General features: G+C 41.1%; 1 protein-coding gene across 1 annotated transcript; it reads right to left on the bottom strand.

Annotated features, from left to right (window-relative positions):
• Positions 1–1,783: 1,783 nt before the first annotated feature.
• On the bottom strand, positions 1,784–18,297 carry LOC141771958 (uncharacterized). The gene is made up of 6 exons (XM_074642507.1): positions 17,614–18,297; positions 6,847–7,079; positions 5,583–5,769; positions 5,400–5,495; positions 4,121–4,628; positions 1,784–2,718 (listed from the first exon to the last, which is right to left on the bottom strand). The coding sequence occupies exons 1-6, from the start codon at positions 17,638–17,640 to the stop codon at positions 1,784–1,786; spliced, it is 1,986 nt and encodes a 661-aa protein (XP_074498608.1). The 5' UTR covers positions 17,641–18,297.
• Between the last annotated feature and the right edge of the window lie 7,355 nt (positions 18,298–25,652).

Below are 25,652 nucleotides of genomic sequence, written 5' to 3'. Positions count from 1 at the left end.
ACACGACTGAGATCCAGATTCACTAAGATTGCGGAGCAAGTCCAATTTGATAGAGAGTCTAAGTCCTGCCCCTTCTGATGGACCCTGATGGGACCTTATTTCGGAAAAAATATGTACGGTAGTCAACGGAGAAAGAAAAATAATGTTTTGATCCCGTTTGAATAGCGCCATGAATCTCACATATGATGTTTGTCGATTTAAAAAATAATTTTGCAAGTCAAGAAAGTCTGTTTGTTGTAAAACTGTAAAAAAAGTACGTAATTAGAAAGACGACACACCCGGAAGTGTTGTAGTGACGTCTCTCTGTCTGAAGCTACGATGCCGGCGTGTTTCCTACTGGGATGAACTCACACCAGTAACAGGTCTGATCGTTCTTTCTCTTCCCGGCTGATAAAAAAGACCAGGAGGCGCTGGATAAAACATATCATGTCAGATAACGTTTTATCTGTGCGGATAAAAAAAATATTCATCTCTTTCCATTGACTACCGTTCATATTTTTTCCAAAATAAGATCCAATGGGGGACACCGGAAGGCTCGTGACTTTGGCTTTCTATAGTATTTTTAATTTCATCATCAGCTCATGTCTGCCAGCATCTATTTTAGAGTTTTTCATATATTTGAACATTGCATAGACGGTTGAAATGCAACATGAAAAGGACATAATAGTATTGCCATACCCACCGAGGGTTAACTACAACTCTACCGCTCTATGCAACTGTCGGCGTCTTTTAGCTCATTGTTTTGATTCTCCAGCTTCACGTCGACTGTATGGTTGATTCCCTCAGGCTCTCACCAACCTGCCCATATATACATAATTATCAGCAGCCATTTATAGCAAACATGCAGCACGAAAAGGCGTATGAATGACACGATAACGTGCAAGGCATTTAGCGTGCAATAAGAACGCCTTTCTTGCTTTTGATGTGCCATTTGTACGCCATGTAGTCGTACCTGTACTGACCGCATAACTATGCCACTTATGGCGGGCGGGTGAGAAGGTGGACGGGTCCAACAACTACACAGGACTTTCAGCCAGGAGATCGTTGTTTGGGATCAGTTGTTTGGTTTTGTAATTAACGTTTGTGACGTGTTTTTTAGTGACGTTTATGACATCTACTTCTATTCCATTGTCTCCCTACGTATGTTACATAGTTTACATACTTATTTTAAGCTCGACCATGATGTTTTTCCTAAACCTAAGTGAGTGGTTTTGTTGCCTAAACATAACTATGGGCGTTAGTTTTGTTGCGTGGCATACACTCTTCACGGGCTAGATTTTTTAAAGCCTGAAAACAGAGCCATGAGGAGGTGCAGAAGTCTAGTTTTCTCTCAGAGCACTTGAATTACAATATGCTGAAAGGTTATTATGAAAGTTTTGCCCAATGATGCCACAAACATTCTGCCTACTGAAGCTTTAACTGCTGTGATAATAAAACCGTAACAAGAGTTGTCGACGCCAAGACTGTGATTGGCTTCAACCATCTCTGTGCTTCCTTTGAAAATATCTTAGATTCACAACAACTGTTACTGAGTTGTGTTGTTAAGTGAGCTTGTGGATTGCGTGTGTTCTTGACATACACGGCTCAAAATAATGTGATTTATATGCAGTTGACAATGTAGACGCATGACCATGACCTCTGTCAAGCACAACTTCAGGTTAAACAACTTTCTGATTTGGTCATTTTAGTGCAGATGTTTACACTTGTCGCAACGCAAACCTTTTAATGAATCTGGGCCTGAGTGTTGGATCGATCAGCAGTAACCAACAGTGGTGTCAGACAATCAGACAGTAGTAACCGATAACAGAGGGCTGGGACATAGCTGACTGTCGCTCTCCACCCGTGTCCCGTGAGTCAGCAGTTCCTCCACAGTTGTCCAATCATCAAGCAGCTTGCTGTTCCTCAGCCGGTTCTGCTTCATGTGGCTCAGCTCCAGCACCGTCTGAGACGACATCGACCCCTGAAGTCCCCCGGCCTGCTCCTCCCCTCCCGCTCTCCTCTCTCTGTGTTGCCGCGACAACGCCAGGTGGCGTCTCCTTTCGGTCCGGTTCCAGTATCGCCCCGCCCACCGACCGTCCTCCCCGTTGTCCTCGCCGTCTCTCTCCCCCTCTCCTCGCACCTCCTCGTCTGTTGTGACCTCACTGCGTTCCCTGGCTAATCGGTAAGCTCGGGCTCTGAGCAGCTGGTTCCTGACGGACTTCTGATTGGACAGTCTGGAGCGGGGAGAGGGTGGAGAGTGAGGGTTATGTTGTGGGGCTCCCAGTGTGCTGTAGAAAGGACCCGAGGAACCTTTAGTCATGCCGGGGCGATTCCCGAGAGTCTGAAAGCCACGCCAGTCTGACGCTCCGCTGGAGCCAGATCCAGGACTCTTAGAGAGGGGGGAGTCCTCCTCTCTGCTCCGGCTCATGCCCTGGCTGTTTCTCAGTGCGTGCTGGTGATTGGTCAGACTGTTTCTGTCTATGCTGAGGTGACTGGTGGGGTGACAGTTACTGGGATAACTGGCCCTGCTCCTCGGCCCCAGCGTGCTGCTGGCTGGTCCCGGTGGGCTGGGAGAGTTTGCCTCTAACATGTTGGGGTGACTGGCCCTGCGTTGGCGCTGTCCTTCACTCAAATCTGTTATTGTTCGACTCCGCCCTGGAGGCTCCATCATCCCGCCTCCTCCCTGCTGCTGCTGCTCCAACCAGAGCGCCCTCCGCTGGCAGGGCTCAGTACGACAACCTGCAGACAGAAAGAAGTAATCAGGTCCAGAGTGTTAAATCTCCATTCAGCCATTAGAGCAAGAACTCCTTGTTGCCACCTAAAGCTGGACATACACTGTACGATTTTAGAAATGTTGTTGTGTAACTCCTACTCCTACTGTACGAGTAGATCGTTTGCGATGTAAAGCCAAAGCTCACGATTTATGTGCCATCAGTAAGATAGAATCTATGGTCCCGACCACGGCTCTGAAATATCAGTAAGATAGAATCTATGGTCCCGACCACGGCTCTGAAATATCAGTAAGATAGAATCTATGGTCCCGACCACGGCTCTGAAATATCAGTAAGTTAGAATCTATGGCCCCGACCACGGCTCTGAAATATCAGTAAGTTAGAATCTATGGCCCCGACCACGGCTCTGAAATATCAGTAAGTAAGAATCTATGGGCCCGACCACGGCTCTGAAATATCAGTAAGTTAGAATCTATGGCCCCGACCACAGCTTTGAAATATATATCAGTCAGTTAGAATCGATGGCCCCGACCACGGCTCTGAAATATCAGTAAGTTAGAATCTATGGCCCCGACCATGACTCTGAAATATCAGTAAGATAGAATCTATGGCCCCGACCATGACTCTGAAATATCAGAAGCCTACATGTGCTGTGTATTGATAAATCCATGGCGCTGTCCATGGTGCTGAAATAGCAGATGGATTAGTAATTGCAAGTTTTTCATTGAATCCTGCCCTTCTATCAGTTTTGTCTTGGATCTATAATATTCTCTAAACTCTAAAGCTAGGAGGGGGTATTAAAAATTACAGAACCGACAGTCGTCCATGGGGCGGTTCGTTAGTCGCTGGTGAACGAAAATAACCGTCCCTCGTTAAAAACGAACAAATCACCTACTAACTCAACTTGTAATAAAGCTAAACACCTCACGTTTTTGAGGGGCACTCTTACTTCACTACTTCACCTTGGCTTTTACTGTGTCTAATAATAATAGTAGATAAATAGTAGATATAATAATAGATAATGTGCAAGCCTGCAGAACTGAAACATAAACAAGAACTGAGTAAAGCCAAGTTGCTCTTGTTGCTAACCAGACAGAGATATTTTAAACGACAGCCTGCTTGAAGGAACATTAGTGATGCACTTAAAGTTTCAGTTAAGTTCAGTTGTTTTTGAAGCTGCTGCTGATAGTTTAACATGTGTGACTAGTAACAGCAAAACGCCTCTGGCTGCAAAACAAACACCTCAGTGTGGCTGAGATCACAGCTGCATCATGGTGCACCTCACTTTTAGGATCCAGTGTATCAAACATAATCTGAATTATAGTCTCTCTGATGTTCTTGTCTTCAGAATCTGTAGACCGTGGCGTTAGATGGATAATAATCAATCATAGTAATGGAGCTTTACTAACCCATGGAAGGGGAAGGCGGCGAGCGGTGGCGAGGTAAGGTGGGACTCCTCTCCGCTCTGTGGAAATGAACTGTCGTCGTCGTGCTGTTACCCACAGTGCAGCGGGACGCCTGTGGTGCTCCAGAGTGAGTCATCGGAGTCGTTTCGGGGATGGACTCCAAATCCCAGCGTCCTCTCTGCTCTCGAGGGGAGTGGCCTGAGCGAAGATGGTGCGTTTGTCGGTGGGCTTGGCTTCCGTGAATCTTATGCAATCGTCTGTGCTCCCCGGTACTGACGCTGTGGAAGCCGGAGTCGCTGGGTTCAGAGGAGATCAGGGATTCGGAGGAAGAGGAGGAGCCTTGGGAGGAAGGGGTGTGACCTGGCAGCGATGACATGGCGTCCGTCTCAGCCTCGGAGAGCGCCATCTGGTGATTTGGGCTGTCGGGGCCGCAACCCAGCCCGCTGTCGAGCTCACTGAGGGGAAGGTATCCAAGAAGACGATCAGACCGCCAAGGAGGCTGATAGTCAGACTAAAGAGAAAGGAAGAGAGAATTTGAATTGAATTTAAAGTACAAAGGATGCAACAAAATTTGCCGGCTAAAAATGTTTCTAAAAAACAACATAAATAACAAAATTGTTACGCCGAAATCACACCAGAGCAGCGACCTGCGGCGAGCTGCCATGCAATGTCAATGGAAAGCTGTGGCGGCTGCACCCGTGCTTAGCAAGCTGTGACAGTTTTATTCTGCGGTGAAGTGCGGCCTAATTAAACTTGGGAAAAGTTTAAGTAACTTTTAGCGGTAAAGTCTGGTCAGAGATTAACCACAGCCAATCAGTAAACTGATCCTGAGACCAGGGATGTATAAAGAGAACTGGATACAGGGTTGAAGGCGGGCTCCCGTTCATTCCCATGAACGTTACTTAGTGGCGCATGATCTTCCGGGCGATCTTCCGCATCCATTGGGCCCATAGAGCAGGCGCAGTAGCGTTTCCTTTAACTCCGCCTCCCAGCCCTCGCTCCAGCCTCGGTCTGGGTCTCATTCACATGAACGGAGGAAAGAAAATAACTCTGATTTGGCTATTAGTGTATTTTGCACATTTTAGGGCCTAATGATTTAAATGAGGGCTATTCAAGTGTTCGTACTGGGAAGTTGATTCACTTCAAAAACAATCTGGCGTTAGAGAGGCAGCATAAGAGAGAAGGAAGTGCAAAAAGGGAATACCTGAGGGGCAGAAAGAGGGCACAGAGGTGTTGCAGAATAAGTAAAATAGTAGTGATGCAAATCACTGAAATGATCTACCTGTCTGGGGAAATTCTTTGGCTCCATCTCCTCTGTGTTGTAGCAGCCAATCAGACAGCTCTCTGAGTTCGGCTGGTAGGGCAACATTTCTGGACCCTGGAATAGAAAACGTATTACTTCTGTAGCATATAATAGTAATCCATAGAATGAATCAGAACATAAATTCAGAATAGAATAAATCACCTGGTAGTCCAGTCTGTCCAGGTGATCTAAGCTGTAGGAGACGCTGGGCAGGTAGGTGTTACCCGGGTGCTGGTCATTGGATGATCTGGGCAGGTAGCCATTGGGTGGATAGACATCAGGCGACAACATCATGCGACTACTGACGGAGTACAGGTCAGGTGACACGGTCATGTGACTATAGTAAGGCCTGTGTAGAGGAAGAAATCAGGTCATGCTAAGGAGGTGATGTCAAAGAGAATTTATAACGGAGAGGGTATGTAGGTCTATTTATTGTTCAATGTCTCTGTGAATATTTATAGTCTTCATCCACATGTGTAATCAAAGCTTGTGTTGCACTGACAGCTGTCTCAGCAGAACCACCTTCCACTCATGAATATTTATGAGAGAGCCAAGAGACTAAACGCAACATCATGCTGACCTTGCAAACTGAACCCTCAAGTAAAAAATATTGTCCCTCCATTTGAATCAACAATAGACAGAAGCAGAAGAACCTCTTTTCATACCTTTCACTTCCGTCCACTCCCGCAAAAACTAGGCCGACGGACGCTCACCGACGGCCCCAAACTGTCCGACGGCGGACCGTCGGCTTGGTTTTATCAGGGCCAAGAGCTACAGTACCCTCCATCACAAGTCTTTCTCCCAGTCACAAAACGTTATCTTTCTTCCCCATTTCCACTCATTTATGCCTCTCCATAATGTTACCCCATTTAAAAGCCTTACCAAGTGCACAACTTTTACTTAAACCGTTTACCCCAGACCTAAGTTACATCTGTAAGCATTCACCCAAAAACCCGCTAACACAGTCCCTGGCTGTTTACCCCAGTCCTCCTAAGCCCCGTTCTTCGGTCTCCAACCCTTTTCAAAGCTTCATCTAAATCTGAGGGCACCATCTTACACCCGGCGCACAGTTTCAGACCGACACAGTTGTCATTTTCACGCCCAACACCCACGTTTTGTAAATAGCAAATGTGCTTGCACTCATCTGTGCAGCCATCAGCGTGTTGGTCAGGCGCTTTGTTGGCACATTGCTAACAAATTGGTTGGCCATTGACCAACAAAAATTGGTCTAAAGTCAAAGGTACATAATATTCACAAATACTAAAACTTGTAAAATATAAACACAAATAAGAAAAGAATTGCTAAAAGCTTGTTGATATGTCTGTTTCTTTGCCTTTACCCAGGACGACCCGTCACATCATTCTGTCATTATCCCAAACTAATACAAAACTTTAACTCTTTACTTGAGGCCTCACCCATTACCTACCCTGCACTGTAGCCGTCTCCCTGACCTCCATCTCCCTCCATCAGTCCCATGGCTCTCAGGGCCTCCCAGTGTCTTTCTGGCGGGATGTTGCACTCAACCGCGCAATGAGACCGCCGCCTCCTGTGACCATGCCCCCTCCTTGCCTCCACCTGCATAGTGATTGGCTGGCCATACTCATCCACAAAGTGCAGCTCCTCCCGGTGTCGGTGATGAGAAGGTTCGTGAGTCTTGGCCTGACGAGAGGGAACACTACATGTCAGAGTTGGGACCGTACTCACAAGGAATGCTTTACCTTAAGGTTAAAAATATATTATAGGTACACATGCAGCTCGGTAGTAGTTATATTTGTACACACTGATGCTCCATCTGTGAGAAGATTTCATTTTTATGTCTTCCCAAAGATTTCGTTTTTAAAAAAGGGTCAGCAGCAGGTTGGTTTAAAGATCGGAGATACTATTAAACATAGATATTATCCTGCTTCTACTGTGTAACATTCACGTATTATCTATATTAATTGATGAAGGAAAAATGCAGCATACACACGCAGTGGGAAAGTGGGAGTTTAGCCTTCAATACAAGGTCAGCCAGTTCTTTGGTTTCCAACTTTTTGGGATGCCTGACTACAATTGTGTTACATAACGTGGCATATGATTCACACTCTCTTTATATAAAAAGATAAAAGATTGAGCCCCTTAGTATAAGTTGGAGATCAGGAGAGAACACTCTGCAGGTTTCTGTTCCAGCTGAACAGCAGCTAAAATCACAGATTTTTTTCTTCTCGTTCTGTGTTAATTAGTGGAAACAGCTGCTGTGGTGCTAAAATCTGCAGACCCTTGACCCCCCATGACACATAGTGTGAGACAACTGATGTGCAGTATTTTAAAATAGCATTTACTTTACCTTACTTACTATCTTACTTACTAACTTACTGTATATTGCTCAGTCGGATAGATCTACATAACCCAGGGGTCGGCAACCTTTACTATCAAAAAAGCCATTTTAGGCAAAAAAAATAAAATAATAATCTGTCTGGAGCCGTAAAACATGTGAGCATTGTGATGAAGGTAACACAGTTGATAGTCTAAGTATACAGTATATAAGTCTAATGCAGTGAGGGCCAAAGAGCAAATGTACCACGGAGTATTAGTGCCACATTGAGGGGAAGAAATCTGAGATTTCCAGAAAAAAGTTGTAATATTACGAGAATAAAGTCATAACTTTACGAATGAGAAATTTTTAAGGTTGTAAACTATGGAGTCACAGGAGTGTCATAAAAATAATTAATCTGTAAAAGAATAACAAAATAAAAGTGGAAATTTAAAGACAAATAATGTAAAAATATAAAAGAAAATTATACGAATTCTCATATGTATTTATTTATATACACTGTGTATATATATATATATATATACAGTGTATATTGTATATATATATATATATTTGATGTAGAAAACTTCATATTGCTACCTTCAGTAGTGGAAAACGTATTCATAATGCAGAGAGGCTACTGTCAGTGTTATTTTATATTATTGAATCATGATTGTTTATGTATTCCAGCCCAATCGCACGGCAGTTCGTGAAATAGTCACAAAATTGTATGTATTGATTTGTGTACATAGAAACGAATGTCACATTTTTTTCATGGTCAGCACGAAATCAATTTTTATGTAATCCACGTAATTGTGAACCAGGAAGTATAAAGAGCGGTGAACACATGCGTATGGAGGAGGTCGTGGTGGATGGGTTGGTCAAAAAACATCCAACTTTCACCAGGAGACCGCTGTTCATGTCCTGTGTTAAACTAAAAGTCAACGTTGATTTATTTGTAACTTTCGTATTTAAGTAATGCCACCTACGGAGTTATTTTAACCCAAACCAGCATCTTTTCCTAAACCTAACTAAGTAGTTTTGTTGCCTAATTCTAACCAAATCGATCTTTTTCCTAATAACAATGGACCCACCCTTTGATTTAATTAATAATCAATTAATATGATAATAAGTCACTTTGTGGATTATCTCTCACACACTGAGGGGGCCTGTACGTTTTACATTAGAGAGCTCAGGAACAACAGAGGAGGTTCTCTTAATGTAAAATGTGAGTGTGTGTGTGTGTCACCATTCTGTCAGCTCAGGACATAAAAGGACAGCTCACGCCCAAAAGGACACGCTGTCATTACGTCTGCTGAGTCTAAGTCACCAAACAAACTATAATAGTGGTGGTTTGTGTTGTAACATCTCATGTGAAAGTTAAGATGCAGCGAAGTTAAAGAGGCTCGGTCTGAGCAGCATCATGATGTAGGTCAGGATTCAGCAGCAGCAGCCCACTGTAACCCCTCCTGGACCAGTACTGGAGTCTTTACACTCTCTCAGTACACGGCCCGGGGGCCACACACACACACACACACTCACGCACAATCTGAAAACGCAAACGCACAAAAACAAGCACACATACATACAGAAGGATGTGCACACGTACATAAACACACCAGTTTCATACATGTGGAAACCTGCTTCACACAAAGTCATCGTGCACTAACATGCACACGTCTACACACAGCTACACACAGAGGAATCAGAGAGTGAGAGTGATGTGCTGTACCCTGGAGAAGTGTGTTGCGCTCCGCTGCACTTTGACAGTAACACAGACTGATCTCTCTCTCTCTCTCTCTCTTCATGTATCTCTCTCTCTCTCTCTCTTCATGTATCTCTCTCTCCCTCTCTCTCTCTCTCTCTCGTTCTCTCACAGTTTTTTTTTTTTTATGAAGCTTTTGACTCAATTTTCACTCAAAGTGCAAAACTCTGCAAAATGCGACACTCCTCGTTCTCAGCACAAAATCACGGTCGGCATGCAGAATTAAATCAAAGTGTCAGATGCTGCAAGCTTCACAAAACTGTATCAGAATATTGGATTTGATCCCGTGAATTTCAGTCACTGCAATTATGAATAAATTATCAAATACAAATAATTCCCATTAAGTCAAAGAAAAGACTCTCAGCCTTTATTCTGTTTAAAGGGACTGTATGTAACTTTTTAAAAGTTTAGCCTGTAGACTGCTTTTTATGTGAAGGACTCGGGTCGGTGTCCCAGCGGATGTGACGTCATGCGCGCTCGCGTGTTCGCAGCAACAGGGATTGCTAACGATAGCTAACGGTTGGTTAGAAATGGAGTCTACTAACGCCAACAAACGACCAGCTCCCACCACAACTCAGACTCCACAAAAGCACAAAACTAAAGTTATATCTAGTGAAGCCCGTCTCGCAGAACAGGAATGTGATCGACGTTGGAGGAAAACTAGAGTTGTGGGAGTGTGTGTGCACGTTGGAAGTGAGTGGTGAAGCAAGAGAGAGAGCGAACGGCGGGAAAACAAGCGAGAAGCGGAGCAGAAGAGAGTTAGTTTAGCTTTGAGAATATGTGAATGTTCAGTGGAAGTTTTGTGCAGGAATAAATGCTGCAGCTTCTCCAGACCGAAAGAGGTTTCCTTTGTCTTGTTTTGCAGCTGCTGAGTGAAGTGGCGACGGGGGTTAACTCCGGATAGAGTAACGTTATCGACTCCGGCCCAGGAGACCAGAACTACGGTGTCTACCCTGTGTCTTCTGACCACGGTCGGGAGGCTCAAGCAGGAAAAGTTAACACCAGGATCAACATCGATTCATGGAGGGACATAGTTTGGTAAGCTAACATTACTGCCAAGCATTTGAACTATATAGTGATACTGTGGTTTTAGCTGCTAATGTTGCTAACGTTAATCAACATGATGCCCGTCAATCACATTCAGCCTCGTGTGTGTCGTGTGAGCGTGAGCGCTAGCAGCAGGACTCTGACGGCTAACGGCCACAGGTGTCACTGTTAACAAGCAATTTATGATTCTTACACAGAGTCCCTTTAAATATTTTAAAATAATGCATTTAAACACCAGTAATAAATAAAGCCACTGCTGTTCATGATAGAGGAAAGATGCAGTAAAAGGAGACTTCTCATTGATGCTAAATGGTATAAAACACCTCCAGTGATGAATCAGTTCAGTGTGACTGATCTGCGTCAGACTCACTGTACAAATCTGTGGCCCGACAAGACTGTTGATATTGGACGTCATGTTACAGACATTATAAACTATAGTATCACAATACAGGAGAGCTTTACGGTATGATGTATATCTACATTTATAACTAGATGTAAAGATAACACCTTTGAAAATAAGCTTCTACCCGAGTTTCAAAATATGTTGTTGAATACAAAATGAAGGACATACAGTATATGCTTCTTAAACAAACACCTGGTTCTGAATGCGATGTTACATCTCGGTCATCTATGAGCCACAGACCTTTATTTGAACTGGTATTCTTCCCCTGACTACTGAGGCTGCCACATTTAGAAGTATTCAAAAGGAAAACGGATTGCGTGAGCCGAGTGATTTGGGTGAAGTGAGTCACATTTTCTTTTGTACGTCCAGAGAGTGTCAGTCCTTCACACTGAAATATTCTGCTGCACAGTAGATTAAAAATGTGATTTTTTATGCATCTCACTTTGCTATCATTGTCTCAGAAGGATAATTTGACGATTTAATTAGTTATCATTATTACAGACTGTGATTTTTGAATTCTTGCTTGAAGGTTTGAAGATGAAAATTATATTATATATTGTCTTCTAAGCTCATGCAGGCTCACAATCATTCATTCATTCACTATCAGCTGCACAAAAAACTAAAATAATTCATCACAACCCAGAAATACGTTGTCGCTATTTTAGTCAGTCTAGGTTTTCCAGCAGCTCTATCGAGATGTAAAGTGTAATGTACGTCCACGGGTGATATAAAGCCGTTAGTCCTGCACCACCACCCATTTATGTCAAGCCGTCAGTCTCTTTACAGTCACATGAAACAACATCCTGCTCTACTGCCTCACATCACAGACAAATAAACCCAAGTGTGGTCCTCCAGCTCAAACATTTACATTCAGCTTCAGCAGCCGTGGAGGAAGATCCCCGTTGATCCTCTCTGGGACAAAACCTTGGCTCAGACGTTCATATTATAATAATGAAGCTATATTTGTGAGGGTTTTTTAAATATTTACGTCTTCAGTTGGAACCAGTGGGCAACCTCTAGGTCTGAGAAGTGAAGCCAATGCTGAAGTGCCTTGAACTTGCATTCTTTCTAACAGCCAGCAGGGGGCGACTCCTCTGGTTGCAAAAAGAAGTCTGATTGTATAGAAGTCTATGAGAAAATGAGTTTACTTCTCACTTGATTTAATACCTCCGTAAACATTGTAAACATGAGTTTATGGTCTCAATCGCTAGTTTTGAGTCTTCTTCAATACAGCATGATGTTCATTTAGTAAATTATGGTCCCATTTAGAGTCAGATGGACCATAGAGCAGGGTATGCTTTAGGGCGTGGCTACCTTGTGATTGACAGGTCGCTACCACGGTGTTGTCGGGTCTGGGAGTTGTCTGTGTTTTCGTCTTACAGCTTTCACAGTGTGTTTTCAGTTCATCAAAGTTAATTATAACATTTTGGTCGCCTAAAAATGTCTTATTCAGCGTTTAGTTGTACTTAGCGCCACCCTCCCGTGTCACTTCTGGTTGCAAAAACCAAGATGGTGCCGGCCAAAAACCAAGATGGCAACAGCCAAAAGCCAAAAGCCAAAAGCCAAAAGCCAAAAGCCAAAAGCCAAAAACCAAAAACCAAAAACCAAGATGGCGACAGCCAAAAGCCCAAAAAACAAGATGGCGACCGCCAAAAGCCAAAAAAACTAGATGGCGACGGCCAAAAGCCAAGATAGAGATGGCTGAAATGCAGTAAAGTAAAGCCACTTCCGTAGTTATTTTAAACCAAACCACGATCTTTTCCTAAACCTAACTAAGTAGTTTTGTTACCTAAACACTGCAGGCGGTTCACCAATCACACTGATGGCTCATGTAGCCGGACATTTGTAGGAAAACGCACGAAAAATAACAAAATGACGTTTGGCAAGATATCATACGAACCGTTCTATGAGGAAACGTTGAATGAAGTGTGTTTTACAAGGATCAGCAAGGTAAAGTTAGTGTTTCTGTCAATGGAGTCTGGTAGCTTTGAGCGGCTGTTTCTTTTCACAGCTAACTCTGTGAATTAAGAGTTTATTTCGACCAAACCAGAGTTGGTGATTTTTGGAACAGTGGAAAGACTAACAAAGACGGTTTTGATGAGTATTATTTATTTTTTGTTTGTGCGTTTCAACGATCAACGAGGTAAAATCATTGTCGACTTTGAGGACAGCATATTAATTGATGACCTGTTGATTTTATAATATCTTATTTTCAACTCGCATCGCACCGAAAAATTGGCAACAATTTGCATAATGTTTTTTGACTATTTACCTGCAGCCTTTGTCTGCACATGAGATTTGTTGATAATAAGAGAAGAATGGTCCAAAGCACATATTATCAGCCCATCAATTGCAGAAGCTAACAGTATGAGTGGGTCGTATGTCTTGATGGAGAGTTAGCGAGCTAATAGTTTGTCTGTGCGACTTCACTCTCATCAGGTTACAATTTAAGAATATTTTGCACATTAATGCATTAAAAAGTGAAGCTGTGAGCCCATAAACAGTTCTGTATAAACACTTCTGTGCCTCTGTTTATCTTCCTCCCTCATCTCGATATAAAGTGATGTGTTATAGAGGTAGACTGATATGTACAGTGACTGTTTTTCATGTCTCTTGTTGTGTGTTTATGTGACGCTTGTCTTCCTCCATCTCACAGATCGGGTCACCTCAGCAGCCATCAGATTCAGTTATGATCTCTCGGTCGGTGTGTTGGTCTGTCAGAAGTCCTGAACTGTGTGTGTGTGTGTGGGCTACAAGAAGTCATCTGATAAGGTGTTTGTTTACGTGCATCAATGCATCAAGGAGAAAAACCTCCTCTGACATGCGTAGCCGGATAATCGTGTGTTCCAGAGTTCAGAGAAGAGCAGCTGTCGTTGCTGTTCAGTTCTTCATGTCTAAAGAGGGCGTCGAACCGCAGCCAGTCGAGCCTTTTGATTATCGAGGCGTTCAGCCAAAGAGAGGTGGCGCTACATGAAAACACGGCCAAGCAACGAGCTCTCGTCACTGATCGTCGCGATGGAAAGAAATCCACAGACATCAATTACTGAGATGTGGCATCTCGCTATGACAAGCAGAGAGGAGGGCTCGCTGACCAAACAGGCAACAAACAAACACTTTCCAAGAAAAACTCCCATTGAAGGACTAATTTGTGGAAGCAAAGCTGGAGCACTCTACATAATGTGTTCAGAGTTGTTCTCTGCCTTTGCTTTTAAGAGTGATCTGTTCGCTTTGCTGCAGATTAGTCATCACTGGAAGTCATGCTCTGTTGCTTTAACCCATTAATGTTCTGCTCGACCGTTTGAAAAATGTGTTGAACTTGATCGCTACCACTCAGTTTAAGACTGGCCCACAGTAAAAGATTTTACAAATCTTAACAGATGTGTAAAATATAAGAGAGCCCACACATAACGACATGTTGTGTTCAATTTAACAGTTTTGTTCCCGTAGTGTGTGGAGAGCAATGATTTGGCCAAAACAGCCAAAACGCCACACACTAACAGATTCATTCATCAACAACAAGTGTCCCCATTAAAAAAAACGTATATCTCGCAAAATCTCTCACAAATTCTCTCGCGATCAAACGTGACTTTAGTGTAAACAAAAAAGGCGGACAACAGGCAGAAAAAATTAGCGATGTTAGTTTTTACTTTGTACTGAAAATTCACGAAGGATGGATGGATGAAGTCATGGAGACATGTTAAAGAAACACTTGTGTTGTTGCCACAAATCAACATTTCTGAGCTCCTTCTTACTACAACTTTACGCTTCACGTTTAACATTAGCTCATGCATTAGCCACGGCCACCATGATGGCGGTGGTTGTCCTTCCTTCTTCAGTCAGCTTGGTTCTCTATTGGCTATCGTTCTTTCCCACGTGACTGCATCATCGGCTGTCCTCGGGGTTCCCCACACCCAACAGGCAAACCCATCGTACATATTAAACATGTTTAATATTTAGGATTTGAAATCGATGCGGCCAGGATGGACTTCCGAGCCGATCGGGGGATGTAAAAAACACACAGGAACATCTGGAAAGATACAATTTTTAGAACCATCAAAATATAAGGGCTTTGCTGACGAACGCCGATCTTGATTCTCGTGTAGTGTGTGCCCCGAATAACACTCATGCAATTTTGTCGACTAATCGATTAGTTAATTTAATCGACAGATCTGTAAAACTGAGTTCTCCACAAAGAATCACACAAAAGCACCACTTTAAATCTGGTGTTTACCAGAGATGTGCTCAAGAATTTCTTGGAAATAAGCATGAAAAAAGAAAAAAAAAACGACTAAAGATGTCTTAGTCGACCAAAACAACCGATTAGTTGACTGAGAGTCTTACTGATAACCTGCTAAAACATTCAGCAGAAAATCAGTTTTAGATTCTGGGTCCATTTGAGATGAAATCAGCAAATATCCAGCTGTGTTTTGTTCCCAATTTCAACAGCAAAGTGTTCTGAATTTGCAAGTCAATTAATTTTATTTATATAGGCCTAGCTGAAAATCTGTTATATAATCATCTGTCCTGTTAAGTCAACAGTGATTTATTTGTCACATAACTTCCGTACTTAAGTAACGCCACTTACGGAGTTATTACAACCCAAACTGCGATCTTTTCCTAAAGCTAACTAAGTAGTTTTATTTTGAAAAGACTGGAGCAGAAATTGACACGTGCGTCACGTGTTGCTGGATATTTGTAGGAAAACGCACTAAAAATATGTTGTTGTAAGTCATGGTGAGCGTCACGAAAGAAAAAGGTAAATTAGTGTCAGCACGCGAATCAAATTGATTACATTTCGTGACTATTTAACGAACTGCTGTGAGACTGTGTTGTGCATTACTATGTAAGAGGTACTAATTACACATTTTAACTACTCCAGACACTTTAGGTTGTTTAATCTGTAACAATGGATCATATTTTATAAACTGATCATGCTTTTTATTTGTTAAATCTAAATTTGAAAAGTAACTAAGCTCTTAAATAAATGGAGTGGAGTAGAAGTATAAAGAAGCATAAAATGGAAATACTCAAGTAATGTACTTTGTACTTTTTTACAGTACTTCAGTAAATGTACTTTTCTTTTCTTTCTGTCTGCTCATCCTCTCTCAGATAATTTAGCCTTCAGTCATCAGAGCTTCTCCCTCAGCCATTGTCTAGGTTCACTGGTATTATCTGGGTTAGGGATGTGTGTGTGTACTTGTATAGCTATCTTTGTGAGGACATTTTGTCCGGTCTTCACTTTGGGACAGACCTTCAAAGGCCTGTTTGAGGGTTCAGACTTGGTTTTAAGGTTCAGATTAGAATTAGGTTTAGGTTTAAGTTATAGTCCATTTCCCTTCACTAGTCATCTGCTTTTCTTGGACAGTTGAGTCCTGAATATGAAGAAAACCTTTGTTGTTGTTGTTGTTTAACGCTCCGGTTCAAATGAAACAAGACGATAGCTCTGTGGCTCTGTGAGGCTCTAATGCTATTTACAGACCACAAAGAAGAATCCAAGAAGCCAGAATCGATATATTTGCTTCATTTGAGTCTATGCAGAGGTAGAAGGAAGTTACCGCTTTTATTGTTGTAGTCTGAGTAAAGTGACGTCATATCTGTTCCGTATCCGTCAACCAAAACAAACCGTTGCGAGCAGAAATGAGAAAGTAGAAAACGGTGGAGGGTCTGCGTGGATACGACCTGCACCCTCACATGTTAAATCCAAAGTGGTAAACACTACACATCCAGTAAAGTATGGAAACACTTTGGGTTTCACACATTGCAGGAAAAGCAAAGCTAGACATCACGGCTAAAGCTGCATGCTAACTCTGTGATGGACAGGAAACGTTATCATATTGCGGTAACGTGTGGTCAAGCCGGCCATCACTCTCATCTCCGTGGTCAAATGAGCCGACGCTACAACTGTAGAGCGCCCATATACTGACACTTATGTTAAATGCATTCAAACGGCCCCGATGGAGCTGACTATGGATGTATAAAGAGAACGGAGCTGACGGGAGAGCTAGAGACGGCCTTGGAGAAGTTAGAGGAAGCATACACGTGTGACTACGTCTAGTTTTCAAAATAAGGTGTTAACAAAGGGAACTGTATATATAAAATACATATATGGAAATAAGTTTGATTGGATTATATTCACCAGAAGTATAAAACATTACATGTCCCTTATAAATTAAAAAGAAAATACCAATAATTTGTGAGGGAAATGTCTTTATTCTTTGATTTTTGGGTTGCTAGAAAAAATGTAATAAGTAATTCCTGACAATGATCCTGATATATTTGACTTCAGGACATCTCTGACTACATACGTGCTGAAAATCAAACATTCTTACTTTATTGATTTAGATATTTTCCAAAGTAAAAGTCCATAGACGTGTATGATTCAACTTTTTCCCATGGTCTAGTGCTAAAAAAGTTAACAATAATCACAATAAATCGCAATATTGAATCCAAAACTTAAAAATCACAATACATATTGAATCGGGAGATAGGTGTATCATCCCAGCCCTGCTAGGGAATGCATTATGTCAATAAGGGTCATCACAAAGATAGAAGTTCAAGGTTGTGTGTGTGTCTCCAGTGATCTAACAGAGAGCAGGTCATCATCAGGCAACCATCACATCTCATTATCTATCCTCTCTCTCTCTCTCTCTCTCTCCTCAGAACACACCTGCAGAAGGTCACTCACCTTGGTCCGAGTGAGACGACAACCCATTCTGACTTTTCCTCCGACAGGTACGAGTCAGGAGGAGAGGATGAAGATGGAGGTTGAGAAAAAGAAAAGAAAGATGCTGATGAAAGAAGCTGCAGAGGAGAGGAAGGGAAAAAGGGAGAGCGAGGGTCAAAAAGAGAGCGAGAGAATAGAAAGAGAGTGTGATGAGCCTCGTTTGTCCACCAGCTCACATCTCCAAACTCTGATCACCCACAATCCCCGGCTAATCAGCTGTCCTCCTGCACTGCCGAGGAAACTACAGCTCCCATGATGCTGCGGTGTAAACAGCAGCAGCAGCAGCAGTAATAGCAGTCGGTGGGCAGCAGGTCCATTGCATTAAACCTCTCTCTCTCCTCAGGAATCAGGATGGATGAGCAAACAGCAGCAGAGAGGGAGAGACAGGGGGGCGAGCGAGGCAGAGAGGCTGCTGGGAAATTGAAAAAGAGAGAGAGACGGAGGTGAGAAGAACAGAGACGTCCTCCTCATCTGACAGTTTCTTCTTCTTTCTTATTCTCCTGTCACACTCTCTCTCTCTGTATCTCTGTATCTCTGTATCTCTGCTCCCACCGGCCAATCACAGAGCCCGGATGCGAGGAGGATGGGAGGCGGAGGCTCTGATTGGCTGAGAGCAGCGTCACTTTCAGCATCCATTCAGGCATTTCTCTCTCTCTCTCTCTCTCTCTCTCTCTCTCTCTCTCTCTCTCTCTCTCTCTCTCTCTCTCTTTCTCTCTCTCCATCCTTCGTCTCTGTTTTCTTCACTCTCTCCCTTTTGCTCTCGTCACCATCCGTCTCAAAGTACCTTCATCCTCCTCCTCTTCACTCTCGACTGATGCTGATATTATTCCGTGTGTGTGTGTGTGTGTGTGAGACATAATGTGTGTCACCGTGTGATTTAGCTTTTTTATATTTTATGTGATTCATGATTTTCATTCTAAAACGAGACATTAAATATTCAGTGTTTGTCAGTAACTAGGGCGACCAGATCCCAACAAATCAAGTGCTTGAAGTGGAAGAAAAATAAGTGCCAGTCCTCTCTTATTCACATGTTGGCGTTTTGTGTATCGGCCGCTATCAGAAAAATCTCTTGCGACTTATTCCTATTTATTCATTATTTCTTTCAGCATGTTATACTGTCTCAGTCATAATCAGCTGTGGTTTTATTGCTATTATTATACCTGGGCTATGCATCTTCTATAGTAGGCCTATAATACTCCACATTATAGGGTTAAGGTGGTATATTTACAAATAGTGTTAATACTTACAGTGTTTTCCTGTTATTTGTAGCCTATAGTATTGCTCTATAGACTATTATTATTCCCACAGATAACTCCATAAAAGCTTAAAACTGGAAATGTCTGCCCTAAAAGAGTAGATTCAGAAAACTTTTAAATAATGTTTCATTAGTTATATTTATTCACGACTAAAAAAAGTTAGGACCAACAGTTCACTAATTATTACGTGAAGGATGTATTGATAAATTACAGCAAACTCATTCTCACACATAGTTTTTATGTTCATACGATTTATAAGGCGAGGCTCAAAGACGCTGGCGCTGCACGGTTATGATTATGAATCTCCCAGAGAACCTGATATGGAGAGGGTAGAGAAGAGTACCGGCAGCTTGAGAGAAGCGCCGGTACGCAAGAAAAAAGTGACCGTACGCCAAGAGGTAAAATGAAGAAGTGCCGGTCGCATTCCCCCCCTTGTGAAATTGAATAATAACTGGCAAATTTCACAAAAAACTCTCAGCATCGCCTTCCACTGGCTTATAAATACTTAAAAGTAGTTTCACAGTCTTTGTTGTAGCTGCTCTTCCTTTTCTTTGGGGTAGTTTCCATCATATTCTGCCTAAATCTACATAGCTTGGGACTTTGCGGTGACTCACAATTTTTCTCTGTTGGGCGTAGCGTAGCAAAGGCAGTGTAGGGACCAACCATTACTGGTGGCAAAGACAATGAACTACGCTTCTCAGGATCCTTGAGTCATGTAGCCATTGGCTGTGGACTCAGCTCAGTAGCCATTGACTACTGTAGCATTCACACATAGGTGTGAAATTCACCCAGGACAAAACCAGAGGAATGTCTTTGTTACTCTCTTTCTTCACCTTCTCCTCACCTCCTGACCTGTGGAGGTGAGCTGCTGCTCTCTTGACCAGAAGCAGCTCTTCTCTGATCTATGGCCTGTTAGGAAACAGCCATAGGAACACAAGGAACCTCTAAGCAGAGGACGCGAGAGCCTGCTTTTTGACCAACTAACTTCAAGCAACAACCGCAAGGAAGTTAGCACCAAGCTATCAAGCTGCTGGGAAGAAAGTATTGAAGTGATCAGCTTCCTCCAATCTGCACAACTTGATTTGAGCACAGCAAAGACGACATCTTTGACTTGGAACCACAACTTCAACACATGGAGTTACAAACCCCTTTTCTTCCATGGATTGGTAACGTACTGGGCTTACCTTAGCAGTAGCAATTGCACATGTCTGAGCAAGACTGTTCAACTTTGATTTCTAGAATGTACCTGTATTGATATGATTAATGTCATTCATTGAGTTTGACTGTTGTGATATTATTTGTAGTTAATATATTTGGGTAGCTGGCCACATCTGATGTGTTTAGTTTATGCTTCACATAGACAAGGTCTTGCATGCAAACTAACCATCTTTTCTAACCCACTGCATATCTAACACACATTAAGATCACATACAGAAACTGTGAATATGTGTTAAACATAAACATACAGCTTCAGATAATCTTAACCCCCACATCACCCCCCTCTCTGTCCTTCCTGAGCACATGTGTTCCGAAGAACAAAGAGGCCATGTGGTGACATGTTGGCGGCCATCTTTGATCCCGCCATCTTTGTAGTTTTACAGTGCTCGCCCTGTTGTCTGTAGGCAGACATCTTGAGACAAGAAGCCATCTTGTCTCTCTCCCTCTCACTCTCTCTCTCTCTCTCTCTCTCTCTCTCTCTCACACACACACACGCTTACACACTTTTTTGGTTTGTTTAGTTTAGTTATTTAGTTAAATTAATATTGTGTTTTAAACCTTTATTATCTTGTAAATAAATGTTTGTGGAATATACATGCTGGTCTCTTTAATGCTGTACAAGAGTGAATAATGCCAACCTCTGCTATGTCAAGAACTCTGATATCCTTCAACCTTTACTATCTATTTTGGTTATAGTTATTAATTTAATTATTAATCAACGTTCCAAATTGATAGTTTAGTATATTTAATGAGACTACATTAACTTTTTTTTGGCCTGATTATTATTAATGTTTATTGATCATTTTTATTAATATTAATAATTCTATTATTATTTATTAATTAATTTGCTAATAACCAAACCTGTTAGTGCCAAATCCCTACAGCGGTGAAATGTTAACCTACACTTGACCCACGTGTGCACAGTTTGACAGCAAACACAACGCCATGATGACAGCCTTCACTGCTTTCTTCACAGCTACTGATAAAAAACAGATTTTAGAAAAGCGTCTGTCCTGCAGTGGTTTGACTTTTGAAAGCTAGAGCCATTGAAAATGTGGGACATTGTCTCAATATGTGAGTGTCTGCAGACACCGACAGACTAGTTGTTGGCCACAATAATGAGGATGATTAGAGGCTAATGATGCACATTAATCTAATTTAATTCATCTTTGTACTGAACTCCATGAACCTGTTCATGAAGAACAAGAGTCTGAGATTCAGAAACTCATTTATGGAACCTGAATTACGTAGGACTTTCAAGAGCTCTCGGAAATTATGAAAATTGCTCCATTAATTTGTCAGGATGAAGAAGCGAGTTGATAATAGTTTTCCTGCTGAGAGAAGAATGAGGTTGATTACAGAGGAGTGAGAGGAAGATGGAGAGAGTTATGTAAATCACCTGAACACACTGACTCACACACACACACATACACACGCACACATACATTTAAAGCCGTTTCACACTAAGCTCGAATCTTCGTCGACAGAAATGTATAAAAACAGAGATTTTTGGTGGTTTTATGAATGCGTCCACACGCCTAAACGTCTAAATGCGTCCACTGTGTTCACCTGCTGGAAACTGTGAGGCTGAACCAGACAGGAAGTGTCCCGTAAAAACCAAAACTATGAGCTAAAAGAGGCGTTACTTGGTTACTTTGTGAGACAGATGACTGAGAAACGCTTCCTAAACACGCTGTAACAAGGACAGTTTGATTACTACTTTTACTAACAGCTGTTATAGCTAACTAGCAAATAAGAGAGGTCAACATTAACAGTGTTAATGTCATCGAGCAACTGTAAAAACTATGTTTCACTGCAGTTACGTTTCATCTGTTTCTTTTATTTTCTGGATTAATAAATTAATGGTTTGCTCTATATATGTCGGGAAATTAAGTGAAAAATGACCATCACATTAACGTATTTAAATTGCAGACCAACAGACCAAAACCCAAAGAAATTAAATGTACAATCAGCAGAAACCCCAGAACAAGAAGAGCAGGGTAATGGAGGGAAGACAGATAAAAAGATAAATAGTAGTGAGAGGGTGAATAAAGAGAGAGAGAGAGAGAAGAAGAAGTGAGCCGGGGCAGCCAGAGGCCACGTCACTATTAATCCTCTCTGGCTTCAACGACTCTTTCATTCACTTTCCTCTGCTCTTCTCTAACTTTCTCTTTATAGTTTTTTATTAAACTCTCCTTCTCTGACCCAATCTCTCTCCTCTGTTTCTCTAAATTGATCTCTTTATATCTGTCCATCCTCTCTTCTTTTTCTCTTCCTCCATCTCTCTCTTTCTTTCTTTCTTTCTTTCTCAAGCTATTTCTCTCTCTCTCTGTGTCTGTCTCTCTCTCCTCTAACACTTTGTCTTTCAGTTCAGACTCCCTCTCTGCCTGGAGGAAGGTTGTTGTTGGTGTGGAGGTCACCAGAGACCCGTCCAGCAGTGGTGGTGCAGTGGTTCACTGTGTGTCCACTGCAGTGGGAGTCTCACTCTGTGGCTGGAGGACCCAGGCAGGGTCGCTACAGGATACAGGAGACTCATGAAACTGATGTAATGCGATCAGCTACAGAGAGGAGGACGAATCCTGCCAAAAATAAATAAAATAATGTAGCAAAAATAATATTTAAAATAAATGTAGCTATTAACTAATTTATAAAATGTGACATAAATTGACATTTCTGTTAAATTTGTTTTTTATTAATTCCCTTACTTATTTATTTTTGCATTTGTTCTTTATTTATTCATTTATTTTTGTATTTATGTTTTAATTAATTAATTTATTTTTGCACTATTTTTGATTTTATATATTTTTTCAAATGTAGGTATTTATTTATTTTTTATTTTTTATTATTTTTTTAAATTTATTTATTTATTTTTGCATTTATCTTTTATTTATTCATTTATTTTTTGCATTCATTAATACATTTATTTATTTTTGCACTTCTTTTTTTATATTTATTTTTTCAATGTAGGTATTTATTTAAATATTTATGTATTTATTTATTTATGCACGATTTTCCCTTTGCATTTCACCCCTTATTTATTTCCCCAAACTTATTTATTTCTGTATTCTTTTCTTTATACATTTCTTTATGCATTTCTGCCTCATTATGTAAATGAAGGGGCCGTCACTCAACGTGTGTCATCGGTAGATACAGAATTAATGTCAATTAGTACCAGCTGAAGTTTGTCATTTTAACCAGCGGAAGTGGCGGTGAGACTGTAGTTAAAAAAAAAAAGTATATATAAATTAAAATAATTGAGAACTGTGTAAACCGTTCAACATTTAGAAAAGAAAGAAATTGCATTTATATTTTATTTAAATTTTATGTGTTCTGTATGTAAAGTATGTCTATGTACAGAGATCAGCACAGGAACACACATCTAACACACACACACACACACACACACACACACACACACACACACATACATCTAACACACACACATCTAACACACACATCTAACTCGTCTGCACAAAGTGAAATAAAGAAGCAGTGATGGAAAAAGAGGGACGCAGCGGAGAGAAATACAATCACAGAGAAGATCTTTTTAATAGAAGAACAGAAATGTTCTGTTTAGCTGCAGGGAAGAGCTACATACACACACATACACACACACACACACACACACACACACGCATACACGTACACACACACACACACACACACACACACACACACACACACACACACACACACACCAGAAATAGCCTGAGAGCAGTTAGCAATGAATATTTCAACTATTCGTTCTCAGTCACTTTAAATGTCTCTCTGCACTCCTCCACATTTATAATTTCTTCTTTTCTATTTCCACCTCTCTTTAAACTTTTAATTTACAATCTTCTCTCTCTCCACAGGTCTGTGCACCTCCTCCTCCTCCTCCTCCTCTTCATCCTGTCGTTCCTCCATCTCCACGGCTCAGGAAACAGTTTCAGTACAGTGAGTGCAGTAAATGACGAACCACCATTATTCAAATCACCAACACCTACTATGGAGGACCACAATAATAATAAAGCATTTAATTGCTTAATAACGAATTGTACAATAATAACAGGCATTGATACATTTGTGTACAAATTAATTTATTAATCTATGAATAAATGGACTAAATAACAAAGTAATTTGTTATTTTACATTTTAATGGGCAATAAAAAGAAGAATTATAAAAATAATTTACAAATGAAATTTTAATTCATTGATAAATAGTTCAAATTAAAAAGGGACTTAAAAAAAACACCATAATTAGCCCAGGCTAAATGCACAGGCTAAATGGAGAAGTAAAATGAATAGCTAATACATTTAGCAAAAGTAGCAGGGAAATGCAAATGGGAAAAGAAGTTGGCCTTTTAAATGCCTGAATAAAATCTGTATTTTCTTAATTCAACTTGTGAATCCAGTTATTTATTTCTATTTTTAAACTGCATTTTCAAATAGAATTTTAAATTCCATTATTTATTTATGAATTCATTCATGTCTTTTTAAATGATGTACTTATTGACTGTTTTATGTTGTTTTTGTAAATCCCTTTTTAATTTGAACTATTTATTGATGATCTTTTACCCCTACTTAGGTAAAAGATCTGAGTACTTCTTCCTCCGCTGAAAATTAGTTCACTGAATAAAATGTGATCAAACATTGGAATAATAAATTAACACACACTGGTGAAAGAAGAGCCGCATGCGTCGAACTGTCAAAAAGAAGAAATCCTGTTTATTTCTTTATTAATCTTATATACAGACATTTACAGCAATCTTTGCTAAGTTTATTGAAGGTGGTTATGGTAACTTCCTGTTGTCTACGACAGTGTAACAGAGATCATGAAAGTTATTATTGTAGTTCCAGTCTGAGAGTATATGATGCTCATTAGATAATATATATATAGTGAAGAAGAAGAAGAAGAAGAAGAAGAAGAAGCAGGGTCGTCAGTCTGTTCAGCAATCATTTCTCCTGCATTCACTCAAACACTAACAACACATGAGATGAGACTGTATATTTACCCTGCAGATACAAGCTGAACATGAGGAGGCGATCTGAGAGGAACTACTTCATTCGTTGTGTGAGTAACCTCCTCCTCGTTACAGCACTTGAACCCTTTTCAGTACAAAAGCGTGTTTACACAACTCAAATTAAAACATTTAATGTCACAAGCAAACAATACTTTTTTTTTAGCATCCTGCGTCTGTAATTAAACACATTTGTGGTTGAAAAGTTTTTTCATTATCAGGTGTTTCAGTTTGTTTGTTTTATAATGAGTCATTTTGTGCTGATGTTTAACCCTGATCTCAGTGTCATTTAACGTCACGTCGTTACTGTGAAACGGTCACGGTTATGTTTAGGCAATAAAACCCACTTAGGTTTAGGAAAAACATTATGATTGTGGTAGAAGTACGTATACTAAATAAAATACGTACGTAAACAACATAACATAAGTACGGAAAACAGGTTAAAGTCCTGTGTTTGTGCAACACATTCTCTCTCCCAACTCATCAAATACCGCCGTTTGATCAGTGCCCCTCGCCATCGGGACCG

This window comes from Sebastes fasciatus, chromosome 8 (genome assembly GCF_043250625.1).
Source record: "Sebastes fasciatus isolate fSebFas1 chromosome 8, fSebFas1.pri, whole genome shotgun sequence".
NCBI classification, from domain to species: Eukaryota; Metazoa; Chordata; class Actinopteri; order Perciformes; family Sebastidae; genus Sebastes; species Sebastes fasciatus.
Note: the sequence above shows the minus strand (reverse complement) of the source record. Positions and strands in the feature narration are given on the sequence as shown.